The sequence below is a fragment of the Cyanistes caeruleus genome, chromosome Z, assembly GCF_971803275.1.
Source record: "Cyanistes caeruleus chromosome Z, bCyaCae1.hap1.1, whole genome shotgun sequence".
Lineage (NCBI taxonomy): Eukaryota > Metazoa > Chordata > Aves > Passeriformes > Paridae > Cyanistes > Cyanistes caeruleus.
The window spans coordinates 6545377-6564203 of NC_141732.1; the positions used below are offsets into that span (position 1 = coordinate 6545377).

The 18827-nt window shown below is 44.9% G+C and overlaps 1 protein-coding gene across 1 annotated transcript; it reads right to left on the minus strand.

The window, feature by feature from the left end:
* Positions 1-4398: 4398 nt before the first annotated feature.
* Positions 4399-18621, minus strand: LOC147648044 (RNA polymerase II elongation factor ELL2-like). The gene is made up of 11 exons (XM_086867832.1): positions 18506-18621; positions 17280-17464; positions 15065-15131; positions 13563-13804; positions 11378-11502; positions 10872-10962; positions 9224-9545; positions 7176-7242; positions 5361-5532; positions 4884-4928; positions 4399-4746 (listed from the first exon to the last, which is right to left on the minus strand). The coding sequence occupies exons 4-11, from the start codon at positions 13575-13577 to the stop codon at positions 4645-4647; spliced, it is 939 nt and encodes a 312-aa protein (XP_086723958.1). The 5' UTR covers positions 13578-13804; positions 15065-15131; positions 17280-17464; positions 18506-18621; the 3' UTR covers positions 4399-4644.
* Between the last annotated feature and the right edge of the window lie 206 nt (positions 18622-18827).

An 18827-nucleotide genomic window follows, 5' to 3' on the forward strand; every position in this document is an offset into this window, starting at 1 on the left:
CAACGGTTTTGCAACCCAGTCCCAATCTTTTAACCATAGGAAATGTCGTGGTATTAAAGGTCCTGTACAAACAGATGCTCCTGATCCCAGCAACGCTGTCTGTAACTCCTCCGAATTATGCAGGTACCAGTCTAGGTCTTCGTTTTTTATAGGTATGTAAATTGTTGTAGGTTCAGTTCCAGTAATTTCTATTATCCTGGTACGGCCTTTACATAACAGGGTGGCCATCTGTTCAATTTTTGTACTTATTGTTCTTTTTGCTTGTAGTGGTGGGGATAGCCATTCTAGGACCCTCATTTCCCCCGCTTTTTTCTGCAATTGGGTAAGAGCGCTGAGAAGATGTTCTGAGGTATTCCATATAGTAAGGTCAATGGGCAAGTCAATATCGCGACGGGAAACAAAACTTACTTCTATACACTGGAGAATATCTTTGATTGCTTTGTTCTGTTGAGGGGAAATCGTGACAGGCGAACTGGGATCTGTTCCTTTCAACAGTGGGCGAAGGCAGTTTAGTAAGGTGTTTGGGATGCCAACTATGGGTTTCAACTATTGAAGATCACCAAGTAGGCGTTGCGCGTCATTTAAAGTGACAATTTTTGTTGAGAGCTGCAGTTTTTGTGGACGCACAATTTGATTGGTAATAGTCCATCCCAGGTACTTCCAAGGTGCGGTCTGTTGTATTTTTTCTTGAGCAACCACAAGAGATGCTTTTGCTAATGTAGTTTGGATCTCTCTCAATTGATCAGAAGTGAATTGGGGCTTTTGAGCAAAAAGAATATCATCCATGTAATGATAAATTATGGTCTCAGGCCACTTTTGCCTCAAAGGCTGTAGGGCTGCATCGACATATAGTTGACACAAGGTAGGGGAGTTACGCATGCCCTGAGGCAATACTGTCCATTCAAATCGCTTATCAGGTTCCCCTCTGTTAATTGCAGGCAAGGTAAAGGCAAATCGCTTTGTATCTTGTGGGTGGAGGGCGATAGTGAAAAAACAGTCCTTTAAATCGATGATCAGACAGGCCCAATGTTGTGGGAGCATAGCTGGATTTGGAAGACCTGGTTGCAATGCTCTCATAGCTTCCATTTGATCATTTACTGCTCTCAAGTCATGCAAAAGACGATACTTTCCAGATTTCTTCTTAATCACAAATATAGGAGTATTCCATGGGCTAGTAGACAATTTTAGATGACCTTGTTGAAATTGTTCTCTGACTAGTTGATGTGCTTGCAACAAACTTTCCCTTTTTAGAGGCCATTGCTTAACCACCACTGGTTTGTCGGTTGTCCAGGTAAGTGGAATAGGGAAAGTCCAAGCAATGGCAATTACTCCAAAGGGTGCTCATTAGATAGAACAACTCCAAGCTGGACTAAAATGTCCCTTCCTATTAAACACTGTACTGTTGGAGGTAAAGGGACAACGGACAACACAGCCACTAATGTTTGCCCATCTATGATCACTTGTATAGGGGGTGTTCTTTTAGCTAGCGTGTATCCCCCGACTCCGGTCACTGTATCCATGGTTTGTCTGGATGGCCAACTGCTAGGCCAATACTCCGGAGATACTATGCTGGTGTCTGCTCCCGTGTCCAACAAGCCCCAAAGTTCTACTGATTGTTCAGCATATTTCAATGTTATTTTCTTTTTTGGTCTGCTGTTTAAGTCCATTGTGAGCATGGCTATCCCTGATGATCCAAATCCTTGATTATTCCGAGGGCCTTGCATCAATGTTTGAATGCCTTTAGTTGTTTGTGGCAGTGGTATAAATTGGGCAATGCGTTGACCGGCTTCAACAGTAATTGGAGGGTAGAGCGTATATGCCATAATTTGTATCTCTACGGTATAGTCCGCATCTATGACTCCAGGTAAAACAAATAGGCCCATCACAGAAATCGAGGAGTGCCCCAATAAAAGTCCTCCATATACTTGTCCCCTAATCTTTATTGGGCCGTAAACTCCCGTAGGAATTCGAACAGGGTGTGTTGTCATCAGCGTTGTTTTTATTGCTGCTGCCAAGTCAAGTCCCAAGCTCCCGGCAGTGGCTGGTTGTAGACACGAGGTGGCGCTGACGTCGCGGCAGCAACTTGTGTCTGGGCGCGGCCGCCATTCGCGCTCCGCCGCGAGTTTCCCGAACGTCGGCGGCAGGCAGAAGAGTTGTGCGTATTGCTTTGACAATTTTGGCACCAGATCCCAGTCGCGCGGCATTGTTGTCTCATGTGCCCTCCTCCTCCACAGCGGTAGCATTTCATGGAAGGGGGCTTCTGGGTCGCCGCCGCGGTTGCTGCTGCTTGAGCGCGGAGCGGAGCAAGAGCAGCTAACACTTGTGTCTGTGTACTTTCTGCCTGTTTCTGTAACCCCTCTCCTAATGCTTTAATGGCATTCACTAGGAATGCTTGTTGCCCTGTTGGTTGTAATGCCATTCTTTCTAAGGCTTCCTCAATCGTCCAATTAGCCCCCAGGGTCGACAGAACTCTTTTAGTAGTCTCGTTACTATTCTGCAAGGCACACTGTTTAAGCAAAGCCCCTCGCATATACTCAGGGACCCCTGCTCATTCTATAGCGGTAGCAGCCTTATCAACAAAGTCTCCAAAAGACTCCTCTCTCCCTTGTTTGATTCCCATATACATGGGAATTCCTGAGCTATCTTTCACCTGACTGATAGCAACTCTAACCAGACGCATAGCTTCCCTAACTTTGTCTGGTCCGGAAATCATCTGAGCCTCGGTTCTTCTATAATTTCCTAATCCCATCATCTCTTCCACTGTAATTCCCTGTAACGGATCACCGGGTCCTCTTTGAACTCCAACCGACTCTTGAACTAAAGCTTGCCAATGTGCGTTAAACAGCAGCTGCTGATGTTGAGTAAACATCAGTTTCACAATGCTTCTACAGTCATTGACAGTTAGCAAATGCGTATCAAATATGTAGTCTATCATTTGTTTAGCTGGTTCACTCTTAAATCCAAATTGACTCACTGTCTGTCGCAGCTGAGCTAACAACTTCCAATCAAGAGGTGTATAGGTCCCTAACTGAACAGCTTGTCCTTGTTGGTTTACCCCCGGAGTGTAAACTACAGGCAGAGCCCACGTCCTCGCCACCTCCACGGTGACTTCATCCCCACTCTCTAGCCCATGCTTAGCCAATGCGTTCCATGCTTCTCTCCTCTGTCTAGCCATTTCCTCCCACAGGTCACTCTCTGCCCCAGGGACTGGATCTGGCTCTGGCGGAGATTGTGAACTACGCATTCCAGGCTTAACAGATTGGGCTGAAGGGTCCTTAATATCAGAGGTGGCTACGACAGGCACTTCAACGTCCTCTGTGGACTCATTGAGAGGGGGCGCCGAGGGCCAAGCACAATCATCTGTGCCCAAACTGCTAGAAGCAGGTATAATTACTTGAGAGACACTTGGCGCTAAAGGTTCATGATCTCCATACCGTGCATTCCTTTTATAGGCTTCTACTGCTTGCTGAGCCGCTCTTTTTTCTGCCTGATGTTTCAATAGAGTATTATGCACAACTCGCCAAATTTTTCCTAACTTTTTTGCTGTTTTATCTTCTTCTAAGACTGCTTCACACAACACATCTCCTAACTTACGCCACTCACTCAATTCATGTACCGTGTGCGGGTTGGAAAAACAACCCTTCGCGTGACCCCATGCTAGCAATCCCGGTACGTCTTTTCTAGGATTTATGTCTCTAACCCCCAGCTTATCTAATAACCCCAAAAATAAATCATATGCTGCTTGCCTGTCCATTTTTGTCATCAGCGCTGTTGCACCTCTCCGGCTCCGGCAGCACGTATGGCTCAAGACCACCGATGTAGTCCTTGAGGGTGCTTTCCCTTCGTCGTTTAGCACCGACCCGGGTGCATCGGGCCCCAACACTACTTCACCGACCGTGGCATGTTCTCTCCCCGACTTTCTTCTCAGCAGGGGGTCTACGTCGGGGTCGCCATTTGTCGGAGAAGGGAGACGCAGACACCAGGTGGTCGTCAAGCAAATCTCGTTTATTGATCATTACACTCGTGTTTAAATACATGATTTAATTAGCTCATACATATTGCAAAAGCATAGCTCATCATTGGCTATTCTGCTATCTATGTCACTGCGGTACATAGCTATGTGCTTCTGCATTCTTGCGATTACCAGACCGTCCCTGGTTCTTCTTTCTCGTTCTGTTTACCACATTCTTGTTCTCCTCCCCATATCTCAAGGGCAATCCGTCCTTGAGACTGCCTCTGCACTAGTGGTGTTTTATCTCTAGCAAGTTTGTACAGTCATGGCCTTTCTCGCCTAACCATTCTGCCACAAGTCTCCACAGACAAACCTACATCTTGGAAAAAATAATTGGCCAGAAGAAAAAAGCCACTCCAATATGATACAAGTAACAATGAGAGGAGTTGTCACAAGGGAAATTTCTTTATTCTTAAAGTTCAATACTATCATATTTGAAATTCTTAAACTTAATAAATTTCTTTTAATTAATCCTATATTTTTTGGAATTAACCCACTCTTTATTGCTAGCAGAACCTACTGTTCAACACTAATGTAAATAATCCTAAAAACCTAATCTTCTGGTTTAAATCAAAAATCCAGAGTTCATAGATATTTCTGGCTGAAGCAGTTGCCTGGTGCCAGGACTCCACTTAATGCTTGTCAAATTCAGATATGAGGCTCTGATGAATATGTGACAGCTTGTTGTGGAGGTACAGGCACCTGTTCTTCATTTCAAAGTAGCTGGGGCTACCCTATGAAGGAGAAATAAAAAAAAAAAAATAGGGCAGGCAAAGACTTCTGCAGAGTTTACAAGATGTGCTTTGCTTTAAAAAAGCCTTGAGCCAGACTCAGCAGTAACCAAGCTCTGCAGATCTGGTGTCAAACATACCTGTTGTATCTGCTGATAATCTGCTAGGATTCGATGAAGCAGCATCTTCAAGAAAAAACACACAAAGAATGTTTCACTACCACCATAAAATGCAAACTTTACTAAAGCACTACAAATGCACTCCGTTTGACTCCTGAGATTTTCTTCTCTGTGAGCCACCACTCTTCTGGGAGGTTTGCAAAAACAAATCCCCAACCCCCAGTGTCACCCAAGATCTGCAATTGAGCCTCTCAACAGGCACCAGAAGGAGCACATGCTCTTAGACTCTGCTTGGGACACCTCTCACCCTACGGATTGTTCTCAGACAGTTCAAACAAGCTTTTATGGGCAGGGTCTTGCCAAAATCTGACCAAGCCCAAGCAGTGTCTGAGCATATATGCCAATTCCTCAGTTTCCCTGCATCTCACTGAGCAGCTCCAGGGAATCCAAAGGACTGCTCTGATGAAGCACAGTCTTCATGGCTTTATCCTTCTCTACCTGATGGGCTTCAGAGCCTGCGGTCACAGACTTCCGTTGTTCCTGAAGCTGTGTGAAGTGCTCTCTGATCTTGTCAATCTGAGTATATAAATTTTGGTATTCCTCATACTCTGCATTGAAGTCATCCTTGTAGCGCTGGCATTGGTCCAAGGAGACTATGGCTACATATTTTCTAATGGAAAAATCAGACTATTTTTCTAGGAGTGTACTCTAAGAGAATATTCTGATATGTTTCTATTCCAGAAAGCACACTTGTACTGTTACACCAAGCACGTGGTGAATGTCAAACACAGACCCCCAAACTCTCAGTCAGTCACTCTGGGACTCAATGATTCTACATATAAGCTGATGTGCTTCAAGAGAATCAAATCAGGTAGCTCTAAAAATCTGCCACATTTCTATGACACCTAGTAACTTCTGTTTTATATTGTAGAGATTCTCTTCATTAGCAAGTGGATCACATTTAGGAAATATCAGCACTGATTTCCAATGTCAAAGGACTAATAAACACAGCATCTTCAGGGAGAGAAGAAACATTGCCTAATTTTATCTTCTTTCTTTCTGGGTAGGAAAACTTTTTCATTTACATTTCTTTTTGAAAATCCATCTGCAATACTATTTTGGCAGGGACTGCATTTCTGATGAACTGGGTGCAGAGTTGGACTTTTGAGCTCCATTTTTGTCTGTCTAACAGCAAAGCAGAGTTAAGCATAAAATTTCATTTTTCTAGTGAGCAGCAGTTACATCACTGACCATTGAAAAGAGGCACTTGTATTACAAGCACAAGAACAAACTGCAGACTGGTCTGAAACCAAACAACTAAACCCCAAATCATATCACCTCTTAAGGAGGGCAGAACTCATTAATGCTTGAAGCCACTGATGGGAGTAAAGCCTTCTTCATTCCCTTCTCCCTCAAATCAACACAAGTGCAGTTCTATCAAACTCATGACACAAATCCAAGATGAAGTGGCAATGAGAATAATAGATATCACTTCAACACTGCCACACCAGTACTTCTGCTGCTCTGGCCCTGAAGACTGGTTTCTTTTTGGATGACAAGAACTCTTTCCTCATGGGAATGAATCCTTCAAAGCATCTGAGATTAATATTTACAAGCACAAAATCTTTAACAACTTGAAATTCAGTACCAAGACAGACAACATATACAACAGATGCACCCCAGGCCAGCTGCACCTGACTGGTGTGCTGCATGGTTTTGAAAAGAAAACTGCAGAGGCCTTTCAACATTTTGGGCGGTAGCAGAAAAGCAATAGCCTGGACTACTGGCTTTTGCCCAGGGACATCCCCTAGCAAGAGCCCTACCACAGGCCTCCCTCAGCTGCTCCCCTGCAGGGCCCGCCTTGCCCTCAGCCTCCCCACGGAACATCCCTGGCTGTATCCAATATGAGCCAGGGCCCTGCCACGCCTGCTCCAAAGGCCGCAGCTGCCCCAGAGCCCAAGGGCTGCAGGAGGCCTGACTGCCCTTGCCAACATCACAGCTCTGACAGAAGCTGAGAGCAATTCCCACTGCTTTATACCACACACACACACACACACACACACACACACTTCCCCCTCCCCTCCTGCACTGCAAATCCCATGACGGGATGCAGCACCACTGCTGCAGCTGGCCCTGGGCACCTGCACTGCAGCAAGGAAGGGCCTTTCCAGGCCTAACCCACCTCGGTGCTCATCTCAACTCGGAGCCTTGGAGGCCCAGCCAAACCTTCCCCAACTTATCCTTTCCACACAGGAAACAGCTTGACACTGCACCCCACTGAGAGTGGCAAGAGTTAATGGCAATTTTACTCACCTCAAGTCGTCTGGTTGGTTGGCTGTTGCAGAGCATGTAGAGGCAATGGAAGTATCTTTTGTTTCGCCTGCAGAAAAGTAGGATCTTGATTATATAATCTTAAATATCCAAAAACACCCACTGTATTGGCTTGAACAAGTCCTTTTAGAGCTTCCTTCTCACAGCATTTTATCATAGGAGGGCACATGTGATCTTCTCCACAGTAGCCAGTCCCAGGGTTTAGAAAGAGGATGGCCACTTTGTTCTACAGGTTCTGCATTGCTACATGGTGTAGCAGAAGTATAAACAGAAGTGTCAAAGGGTTAATTAAACTGGACAGAAATAGCAATAGTCACAGTATGTTCAATACAGCTGGTAAGCTTTGGGGTGGGCATTTCATTTCCAAAAGTGCATTTGCTCTCATGGCTCAGTCCACACAAAAACTTCAGCCTAAGCCCCAACTTGAAACACAGTACAGATTTTTCCAACAGCAGCTGGGCAGAATTTTCTAACTTGCTTCTGAAGAACAATGCTCACATCTTTAGAGACTCATGCAGGAATCTTTCCAAAAGACATCTCAAGGTTTGCAGCTACCATGTGTATGTGCAGAAGAAATGTGCAAAGACCATCTCAAGGCACCTGTCTCTACAAGCACAGCACCACTTGCAAGAGCAGACATGCCTCCAGGCTAAAAAACCCTTGTCATTTGCAAGCTCAACCTCCAAAAGGGACAAGACATAGATTTAACAAAGCAACTGAACTCTGCCATACTGGGTGTGTCCCTCTGATGACAAATCAAGTGCTCCTTGTGGATTTTCCGGTTAGCTTTTCAATGCTGTTTTCAGTCTGTACCATTTCTAGAGCTTTTGAAGAAAGAAATTCTGCAGCTAGGATGGAGAGGAGCTCCCAGGCCACTTCAAACTACAACTCCAGCAAACCACAGGCCAGGTTTTGTAGCTTCCATGGAGTTGCCATGGAAAGGCTGAGTTCAACAAACAATGATGAAATCATTGAGATGCTTACATGTTTCAGTAAACTAGTCTGCAGTAAATGTCTGACAGGTTTCTATCTCCAGCATGCAGACTTGAAAAGCTGCTGGTGGAAAAAGTGGTGGCTCAATCAACTGTCTGAGTCAACTGTGTGTTTACTAGAAATCAAATGAAAAGAAAAAATCCAATCCCTGTGACTTTCTAATGCCTGGCTCTTCCTTTTAACCACGTTCTCCCAACAGCAATCTATTGGACATTTCTTTCTTCTTGATTGGTTTTGCACTACAGAGGGAGAATTTCTAAAAATTAAGGTAGTTTTAGATAAGGTTGCAGCAGCACAGATTCTGGCCTTTGCTGCTGCTATCTTTTAAACCAAGAGTTACAATGGAATGCAATGGCAGAAAAAAGAGTCTTGGTTTTTCATGACCATCAAGCAAGGAATAATGGTAGAGCAGAAATGTAGAGCAGTGCCTTCATGTATGCAGCCTTCAAAGCTGCCTTTTCAGCAGGTGCAAGAACACAATTATCTACTTGAGAACACTGTCCAAGAAGGATGTTCCCATAAGAGATAAGGCAGCACAAGGGGAATTTGAGAGAAGCACAGATGGCATGAAGGAAAGCACCAGCCTTGGCCTAACAGTGCTGAAGGTTTGCAATTAGGACACCAGACAAACATTCCACTGTGGGTAAGGGAATAAACACTTCCATCACTTCTAGCCCAAGGTGTGGGAACATTTGTGAGCACCCTGTGGATCTAGTATAAAGGTGGTACTTTCAGAGCAACTTGGGAACCCCCACCACCAAGAAGACCAGAGGGAAGAAGGACCAATTGGACAACAGAGAATCCACATGGTACTGATATCTTCCTACTTAATGTCTCTCTCTTCCCCCCACCCTGCCTCTCTTCCCTAATTTCTTTTTATCTCCCAAGTTTGTATTAATTGTTAAATAACATTTTTCCTATTGACACTGGAAAAGGGCTGCACTTACACCTTGATTTGGGCAGAAGCTTCTCTTAATAACCACATCTTTACACCACAGTTATCCACCCAGAGCTTAGGAAAGGCAGCACATTAATACCTTCATCGAATTCCCAGGGACACAGCTGCTTCAGCCTCCCCAGTTGGTTTTTCTTTCCATTAGAATTGGGGATCTCCTCCTGCACCCCAGAAGGCTCTGGGATGCTAGAACTCTGAAATCTGTCTTGTTCTTGCACCTCACAGGTGCAGGGGGAAACGGAGCCAACACTTGGAGACATGTTCAAAGTGGAAGTGGATGTGGAAGGCAGCAGCAAGGAAGAGAAGTGGCCATCAGCTGCTGGCTGGTTGTAACTGAGCTGGCGAGCAATTCTCCGCTTCTTGCTCATCACAGGACCGCTAAAGTCAGAAGCCAGAGGCCGTTTCTGCAACAATAACAAAAGAACTCATTCATCTATGTCCATATATTTATCTATCTAGATCAGGTTTCTCTCCCATTCTGAAAAAGTAGCATTTCTGAACTGGCAGTGCTTGAAAATACATCTTAACTGAAAACAGCATTGAAACCAGGAAGTACTGCAGGTAAATACATTCTCTATCTCACTCCTACTTTCTCATCTTAAGACTTAGCAAGTCTTTCTCCAAGTTGTGGGAGAGAGACACTCCCTTCAGCAGCTCTATCAAAGGTTTCCCCAAAGAGGGGGAGGTCTGGTCTGTTTTGTCTAGTTCTCAATTTCCACTAGTACACACCAGGAAGAGACTCAGCTTTTGCTGTCACACACCCACATGATTTACTAAAGAGGCATCTGACTGGCTTCAGGTTTTATGTGGTAAAGACGGGATTAATCTTCACTGCCACAATCTGTCAGTACAAGGTGGGATGGTTGGTTGTGAATTCTCATCAGGCTGAACAAAAACCTCAGTCACATGTAAGGAATTCCTGTGCTTTCAACAAGAGTGACCTTCACTCCAGCAGCCACCCCACACTTTACACTCAAAAGCTCATAGCTGGGAATCTTGAAATTTTTATAAGAGAGTTTCACAAGTGGTGACTAAGGAGCCCTCACTTTTCCTCAGTGCCCTTCAATCATCTCTCAGCACCTCCCAAGGACCTTCTCAAAGGTGCTGGATTCAAAGCCACAGCACACGGCCACAAGCTCCCCACTCCCACTGCAAACTTCAGGGCCGAGGATGGAGTAGAACAGGACAGCCATGCTGTGCCCAGGCAGAGTGAGACAGGAGAAAAATAAAGGCAGAGAAAAGAGAGACACAAGAGAGAATATCAAGGGTCTGGAGATCCTGCATTGGTCCTGACATGTGCATAGTCTGGAGCTGAAGTCAACAAAGAGAGTGAAAGAGAGAGAGGGGGGAAAGAGAGTGAGAGGGCCTCATCTGCTCCACCATGGTGCAGCCTCTCATGTACAGTAGATTTTTCATCTGCTTCTGTCACATATGCACAGCTAATCCTTTGAGCCCTTCTGCAGGGAATGAGTTGAGGGCGGAGACTGAGCTCAAGGCTCCAGGCAGAGCAGCAAGTTGGCTCAGGATGCTGCTGCTCGAGCCCTGCAGGAGCTTCTCTTCTGATCACAACCTTCCTGTGCCAGCAGTCAGAATTACTGACTAACGTGCTTTGGCCTGGTCCTGCACATTCCCAGCACAGCTTTTACACCAGCAGCAAGTGTGTGAAAGCTATTTAGCAAGTGTGCTGCAACTTCATACACACTCCAGAATGTTAAAAATGCACAAACTACCTGAGCAGGCCTTGCTGAAGCATCTCTCTTAGAAGCTTCCAGAGATGGCTCTTGGCTGGTGCTGCTTGTGTTCTGAGATGGAGCTGTTTTTCTGGAAGGATGGTGCAAGAGTTCAGGCTACAAGCTCTAAATGGTCAACATCCATAAGTCTTTCCTTGCCGGTAAATCTGACCTTCAGTGTCACTACTCAAGAAAACAGCATGAAGATGAGTTGAGGCAACTTTAGGCTGGATGTCAGCAAAACATTCTTGCCCCAAAGGGTTCTTGAGCCCTGGAATAGGCTCCCCAGGGCACTGGTCAGTGCAGCAAGGCTTCAAGAAGTGTTTCAACAACACTCTTGGGCATATGGTGTGATTCTTGCAGTGTCCTGTGCAGGGCCAGGAGTTGGCCATTAGTTGGATCTCAATGGGTCCCTGCTACCTCAGCGTACTCTAAGAATCTAGGCTTCATTTCCTAGGGCCTTCTTCTGAAAAGACTCTTCTCCTTCCCCTAAAGACTGAACTTACCTGGAAAGTATCAACTTCAAATTCTCTCTGTCTTCATCAGTATAACCAGGCCAATTGTTCTGAATGCTTTCCAACAGATATTCCTTCAGACTGTAGGAATTATCCTTTAGATTCAGGTTGGCTACCTACAGGCAGACATTTAAGAGAACAACCATTCATGATGGGTGCTGTATGTAAACTAAAGCAATAGGATTGGTCCTCAGCAATGATTTGTGAACACCCACTTTGAACTAAACAACATCTTTTGGTAGAGAGATGAATGATTCCCTTATTGCATGAGTTTTCAGCTATATTAAAGTTTCACCAAATAGAAACAACCACATAATTCTATTTCTATCTAGCAAGTGTTCCTTGGAAACCAACATGTAGTGCTACAAGACAGAACTGTGGTCAGGCCCAGAGTCCCTCTTCATGTGGCAGAGCCAGGGTTCATTCCAGCAAAGTGCTGCCATGAGAAGGCCATGCACATGCCTTGCTGTATTCCTTTGAAAACCAGCAAGCTTCATATCTTCCTGAAGACAACTTCCAAGTCTACTCAAAAAGGTATAATGCAGGAGTAAAACCTCAAGATCACTAATATCAAAAGTGCTGGTTTAGGCTTCACCACTTCACACCTGCTCAGAGTTCCACAGAAAAGCCCACAGGAAAGTTTGACCACTACAGCACACTGAATACATGATCAACACATCACCACCATCTGTAAAAATTTACCCTTTTTTTCTCCTTGAAAGCATGATAAATATTGCTGATTTGGGTCAATGATGATGTCTGTCTGTCAACAGCTTAAAAAAATGTAAAAGTAACAAAGCTACTTTGAATTAGGAATTCCCCTCTTAAAATCAGAACTAAGGTTGTGTTTGAAGGGAAGCAAGAGTGTGTGTACCACATCTCAGCCAGCTCAGGCTGCCCATTTTACATTTATACAAAAGAAACTCCCACTTGCTCTGCTATCTGGAAAAGCCTGAGCAAGGCATTTGAGTGTGCAGTGCTCACACAGCCCTTTCAGAATGCAAACCAGTACCTTGAGGCAGTTCACACCTCCTACAGGACATTACCTCCAAAGCAATCTTAAACATTGCAGTGGAACAGGAGAAAATGTTTTCACCCTCTACCTTCTAAGGAGCCGAGCTTGGAAATTTTTCTAATCTATTTGAAATCTAAATGGGCTTCCTCACTTGGGATGGTAGAATATGGCTCTCATGAAATTGTCAATTTGTGTCTTCAGCAGGCAAAAACCCTGCCACTGCCCTGAGCAACCACAGTAACAAACTTCAGAATGACAAGGAATGAAATTCTTCAATCAAGTTCTTAAAAAGTCCCTGTGGGATCAACTGAAACTGTGTCCATGCTGAATTTTCCTGCCTTGACTATGTTCCAAAAAATTTTTCCTACCTAAAAAAGAAATATTCCTACTTGACATATAGCCTAAGGGAACAGGGAATATTTAAAACAGAAGGACAAAACTACTGCATCTTTCCATGGGTGTGCATCTTCTAACTGGCTATCCTAAAGAAATAGTAGTAGAAGATAGAGCAGCACTGGAGAAGGCACTGAATAACATTGTTCCAAGCAAGATGAAGACTCAATCTACATGACAGGAAAGAAACCCTGTGCTCAAATTTAGGCTACCACCTTTATCATGGAGATTTTGCCTGGAACACCTTTTCCTGGCAGGCAATCCTCACAGATCCCAGCAGAAGCCAAGTACCATTGAGAGGTCACCAAGTCTGTTAAAAGGAAATGCTGCCCTGTGCCCTTTCCAAACTTCTCTCCTCTCAAATTTATCCTAGGAAATTTTAGGTACCACTACAAACCACTTCATAAAATCAAGGAACCCCTGTGAAGTTACTGCATGAAACAGTTCAACAGTGCTAGGAAAAGAGAGAGGATTAAAAGAGGCATGAGCAGCAACAACGCTACAATGTGTTACTCATTGCCAGCTATTCTAGCAAAACACCAAGACCTCAAATATTTTGAAGTTTTCTTTCTTTTTCCTCACATGGATGCAGCTTGAGGCATCTGGACTATGTTGATGGACAAACTGAACTTAGGTGTATGGAGCATTCTATAAGCCACTGCTTAGTTTCTAATTTCTAATTGAAAGAGGGTGAAAGAAACAAGTGAAAATGAGGAAGAAGAGAGTAGTACTGTGGAAAAATTGCTGTCACAAACTCCACAATCTCACCTGATGGAGGATCATTCCAAGGGTACCCTTGTCCTTTTCCTTGATTCCATCTCTCTGCAAGCGAGCGAGTAACTCTGGCTTCTTGTAGGCCCTCAGAGCAAGTAAGTGAATCACCCTGTCCTTGTAGGGTCAGTGATAAACAGCAGTGCAAGGATTTTGTTCACTGTCTGCAGGCTTCATGGGCTTTGTTTTTCTTTCCTCTGGTTCAGGACATGAAGCGCTCGGTTCAGCTCTTTTGACATCTGCTTGTTTTCCCAAAGGAAAGGAAAAGAGATAAAGAAGTGTGAAATGGGAGGTTGGGAGAAGTCAAGAAACTTGATTTCAAAGGATGATGCAATTCTTTGGGACAGAGCTGGACTTAAATATCCGTGTGGATCCCTTCCAACACAGCGCATTCTCTGATTCTGTGACAAATCCCACTCCCTAACTGATACTGCATGGAGCATGCTGCAGAGGCACCCTGTAGCCTACCAGCAACCAGTTCTGTCTCACCTGTGTTTCTCAGTGCCAGCCCAAAGCAAAAGTGGCCCCAAGTTCCATGATTGTCCCACCACTGCCAGTCCTCAGACCCCAGTCACTAAATGTTAAATATGCCCTTAGGATCTATGTAAAGCACCACCAAGAATCACACAAATCATCATTCACATGTGAAATGGAACATCCCCAATGAGAAATTGGCAAGGTGAATTTTGTCTCTCCAAAAAGCCAGGATGATGCTGCCATAAAATGCTCTAGACTGAGCTAAAGCAGGGCAAGAGCTGCCCTTCCAGTGGCAGGCATGTCCCTGCAGGCAGGGGACTGCAGCCACAGCCAGGTGAGAGCTCCTTTTTCTCAGGGCAGCTGGCTGTGCCTGGTTCAGCTCACTGCTGAAGGCAGCACCACTGAGTGCCTGCAATGGCAATGTCCACCTTGTGTGTGCCTGGAGCCAGGCTCCTTGGGGAAACAACACTCACAACAGATAAAAAACAAACGACACCACCTAAGCACATTGGAGTGTATTTTTTGTGGGAAATGACAAAATCCATGGGGAAGAGGACATCATGACTTTCCTTTCACTTGCCTTGAAAAGAACCCAAGAGGGTATTGCGGCAACAGTCACCTAATAATGACCAAGACAAAAAATGAAATCAAGCAAAGTTTTGCATATTGGCCTGATGAAATTCTCTATGCCACTTCCTCAAAGTCATTTTCTTTCAATTTCCACTTAAGGTGAATGGTTTAGCCCAGTGTGCTTGCAGTGGTGCAACTCTTGACTTCAATGCTCAAAATTCCAAGCCGTCAATCAGCATGGGAACAAGGAAGAACGAGCAGGCTTCCTCAGGGGAAAACAGGCCAATGGCTGAATGCCATTGTGACAAGAGATTGCAAAGCTGACCTAAGAGCAAAGCACCCACAGTTGAGATCTCTGAACACACCCCCTTGTCTCAAGAATATGCTGCAAAAATGAGTTACCATGTTTCAAGTCTTACAGACATGGAGCAAAATATGAAAAGCAACCATACCTCCAAGTGGGTTAGACAATTTGACAACCTGCGCACTTCCAGTGTGTGATGCCTCCCCGGTATTTGGCTAAAAGGAAAAAGAAATCTTCTGTAAAACGTTCAGCCCGCACTCCATTCCTGCTGACTAAGCAGGTCCCTAATTTTAAACAAGAGCTGAATTTGGAAAGGTTTGCTCTCCTATGAAGTACAAAGGGCTGCTTTGACACAATTCTCCCTCTGAAAGCAGCCAGCTACAAAACTGCCCTGAGAGAGCGACCGTCACTTAGCCTCTAATGCAACCAAGCATTCAAGTACCAAGTCATCCTTTCCCAGTTGCTGGAATTTATGGGCACCAGCTTCCCTTGAGATCAAGTGCCTGAGTGCAATTGAACTGGCCAGCGCTCAGCTAACAAACCTGGCAAGAGTGGTTCACAGAAAGATCACAAAGTTGGGGCAGGAACCCACACTGGGATTTATTTGGAACTTAGGAAACCCATTCTGGAGTCAGCTCCAAGAACAACTTCAACTGCAAAATATCAACTTCATTTGTAACAGGCAGGAAAACCCTTGTTCTTTTCCTCAACTCAAGATGCAATTATTTGCATAGATGTTAAAATGGAAACAGTTTATCCTAAGTTAGTCAGATGTGACAAAATTTGGCTTGCTTGGCTTGAACTCATCACTTAGTCCTGAATGTGCTGCATTCCACTGGAGCTTAAAAATCACTAAATGTCTTTTGGCATAATCATATTTTTTAACAAAAACACCTGACTGCCATGCAAGGGCTTCATTCTGAAGGCAAAACTGGCTGTCAGTGAAGCTAAAAAGCTGCTCATCTGAAATTGGCTTGAACTTTTCAAGAAATAGGAGGATCACTTGCAAACATCTGTGAAAGCAATATTCAGCAGTCTTTTAGAAATCCTTCTACATTTTGCTTGTGAGACTGTTCATCCTTCATCCATGTCACTTGCACAAAGTGCTGCCTCAACACAATTCCATTAATATTTCTGTTTCGTTCATCACTACTGGCAGAGCTTGGGACAGGGAGAGGACATGAAAGGGAACAGGGAGCCACCTGAACTTCACATCCTTTTACATCAGCTTAACAAAGGACTATGCTCTAAGAGCATCTGTGCATTTTATAGAAGAAGGGAAACCAATCATGTAAGTGACCAAAACATGAGCTTGAGTTACTTATGCAGTTGTTCATTGTTTGTTTAGCCTGCATTTTTTCCTACCTAATTATCTTAATTAACTTTGTAAGTAATTGTTTAATTAATCATAAGCAGTATATTAATCATAAGCACTGTATCAGTCTTAAGCACTGTCATTTCCCACTTTAGAGAGCAGGTAGCTAAGAACCTTTTGGCAGTCAACTGTCAGAACTGGATTGTTAGATCACCAGAAGTTGTCGTTTTCCAAAACTAACCCTGATAAGCTTCAATGAACAAAGCCGGAGGTGTAAAAGGCTGGACACCTGGAATCTACACTTCATTGCCCTCCAAGAACATGTTGGAGTAACCAGGAGACAAACACTAATAAAAACATTTCTGCCTCAGAGCTCAAAACAACTCGTCTGGGAAAAAGTTAATCAACAGTCTGAAAAATGTGGGCTAATTGAAATGAGAAAGGTGACACCAATATCCAAGCCAATACAATAGAAAAGTAGTTAATGAGAAGAATGATGTCATTTAGAAGCTATGAACAGTAATTTCTTGGTTTGATAAAAAGGTATGAATAAGTGGAAAAGCTTAGGAAGTGGCATGAATGTGGCAGAAGTTCTCCACTATGCACCAGAGCCAGGAATAAAGTAATGCCTACACGTAATATAAAAAAAAAATTCCTGTTCAAGGGCCTCTTTTGTCTTTACATTTTCAGTGACCCCATTAAAAACATGGGACAATGAGAAATCCATGCATTTGGGCCAAAAGCCATGCCCAGAGCATGAGGTTACTGAATGTCACAGCATGGGGTACTTCCAGCTTCCACTGGTACCTCCTCCATGTCATCCTTGAGAGCCACTTCCATCAGGGAACCTGTGACTTCCACTGGCACCTCCTGGGTGTCATCCCTGTGAATCGCCTCCAGCGGGGCGGCTGCCTCAAAGGGGCCCTTGGAGCACCAGTGGGGCCCCAGCCCTGCACAGCAGGACCCGCAGGGTCAGCAGCCCCTGACACCAAAACCACGGCCAAGCCCCCACGGTGTCAACGCCCAGAGCCCGACAGCCACCCCTCACCTGCTGGTCCTGGGACCTCTGGGTCACCCTGATGGGCATGGCAGTGGTGCTGGGGGCCCTGCGGGGCGCAGTGTGGATTAGAGCCCTGTGGAACATGGTGGATCGTGCCCAGGCTCTCTGCTCGGCCATCCGGCTCTGCCTTGGCTGCTCCCGCTCCCACACAGCCACTGCTTCTGTCGCAAAATCTGGGAAATGTAAACTTGATGTTAGGAAAAGGTGTTCTTTGCTCTTTGGCCTTTATGGCTTCCAAGGCTCATCAACAAGAAGGGAGATTATTTCCATGAAACAGAAAGCAGCCAACAAGCTCTAAGTGATGGCCAGGTGTTGGAAAGGCAAATTACTTCTTGGCTGAATTGCCTTTTGAAGGTGTAGGGCTTGACAGGCAAGAGTTATCTCCGACCTAGGGGTGTCGCTCCGATTGGGAACGGCGATAAAGAACGACAATGGACTCTCAAGGGAGTCACAACACGAGAATTCCTAGTTTATTGCTTCAGCTCTGTCTTATAGACCGATACGTGGAAAAGTACAGAAAGGAAACTCTTATTGGTTAACAAAGTACTACATTACTATCATTGGTCAGGGGCACTTTGCCCCCCCCTGACTGTCTCTTGCAAGGAGAAACACAAGGCTGCAAAACAACACTTGTAAGGTTGTTTAGTATCTCTGAGAATTGTTTTAATTCCTTCTCATGAATTTCTCAGGCTAGTTCTCAGTCAGGCCTGAGAGCTATGTGGCCTGTAATAACTACAGGCACTCTGGTTCAGATTTAGCATCCATATAGGGGAGCTTAGCAAGGCTTGGGAAGAAGTTTGTACCACTGATGGTGGACACAAAGAATGCAGAACTTATGGGCACAAGGACATTTGACAGAACCCCCAAGACAAGGAGCCAACTACTAAAGCCAAAGCAGCAACTGTGCTGAATCAGCTCTGGTGGGGTAAAAGGGAATTGCAGCAGGGCAAACCATGGCCACTCACTCCAGAAAGCTCTCACTAAGAACAGAGAGACAGAACATGCAGACTAATTAACATGAGAAGTGACAGGATCATAATCTAACAGTAGAGGGAATAGTGATTATGAGAAGAACTAGGTAACTTGGAGACAAAGAACACTAATTGCTTTAGTTGATAAATAGTATAAATACTAAAACATTCTGATTCTTGTGGTAGTAGCTTTGTGGATTGACCACTGAGCCCCCCTTTCTGCACAGAACTGTAAAGAATTACCTCCACTCAGTGCGTGGATTGGCCTCTTGATCACCTTGTGCTAGAACCAAGCAATTTGGAGCAACACTCCCTAGCACTGTGACACCTCCGCTCTCGCTGCAGCCACGGAAGGGTCTGAGCGGGCCTGCTGTGTGCCGGTGACAATGGCCACGTGTCCTTGGAAACGGGGAGTTCCATGTTCCAGGCTGGGTGGGATGTCACTGAGGAGCGGGATGTGACACGCTCGGGGCAGAGGGAATTCCAAATGGGCAAATGTGGGGAATTCCCAGCCCTGTCCCATGAATGACTCAGTTGGTTTCCAAGTGCAGAAAGGGGCACTCCA

Excerpts from the sequence above, each read along its gene's own strand:
- LOC147648044 (XM_086867832.1), bottom strand. Across the intron at positions 4,929-5,360 it reads CAGGCTCTGAAGCCCATCAG|ATGCTGCTTCATCGAATCCT; the intron begins GTAGAGAAGGAT and ends TTTTTCTTGAAG. Across the intron at positions 4,747-4,883 it reads ATTATCAGCAGATACAACAG|GGTAGCCCCAGCTACTTTGA; the intron begins GTATGTTTGACA and ends TCTCCTTCATAG.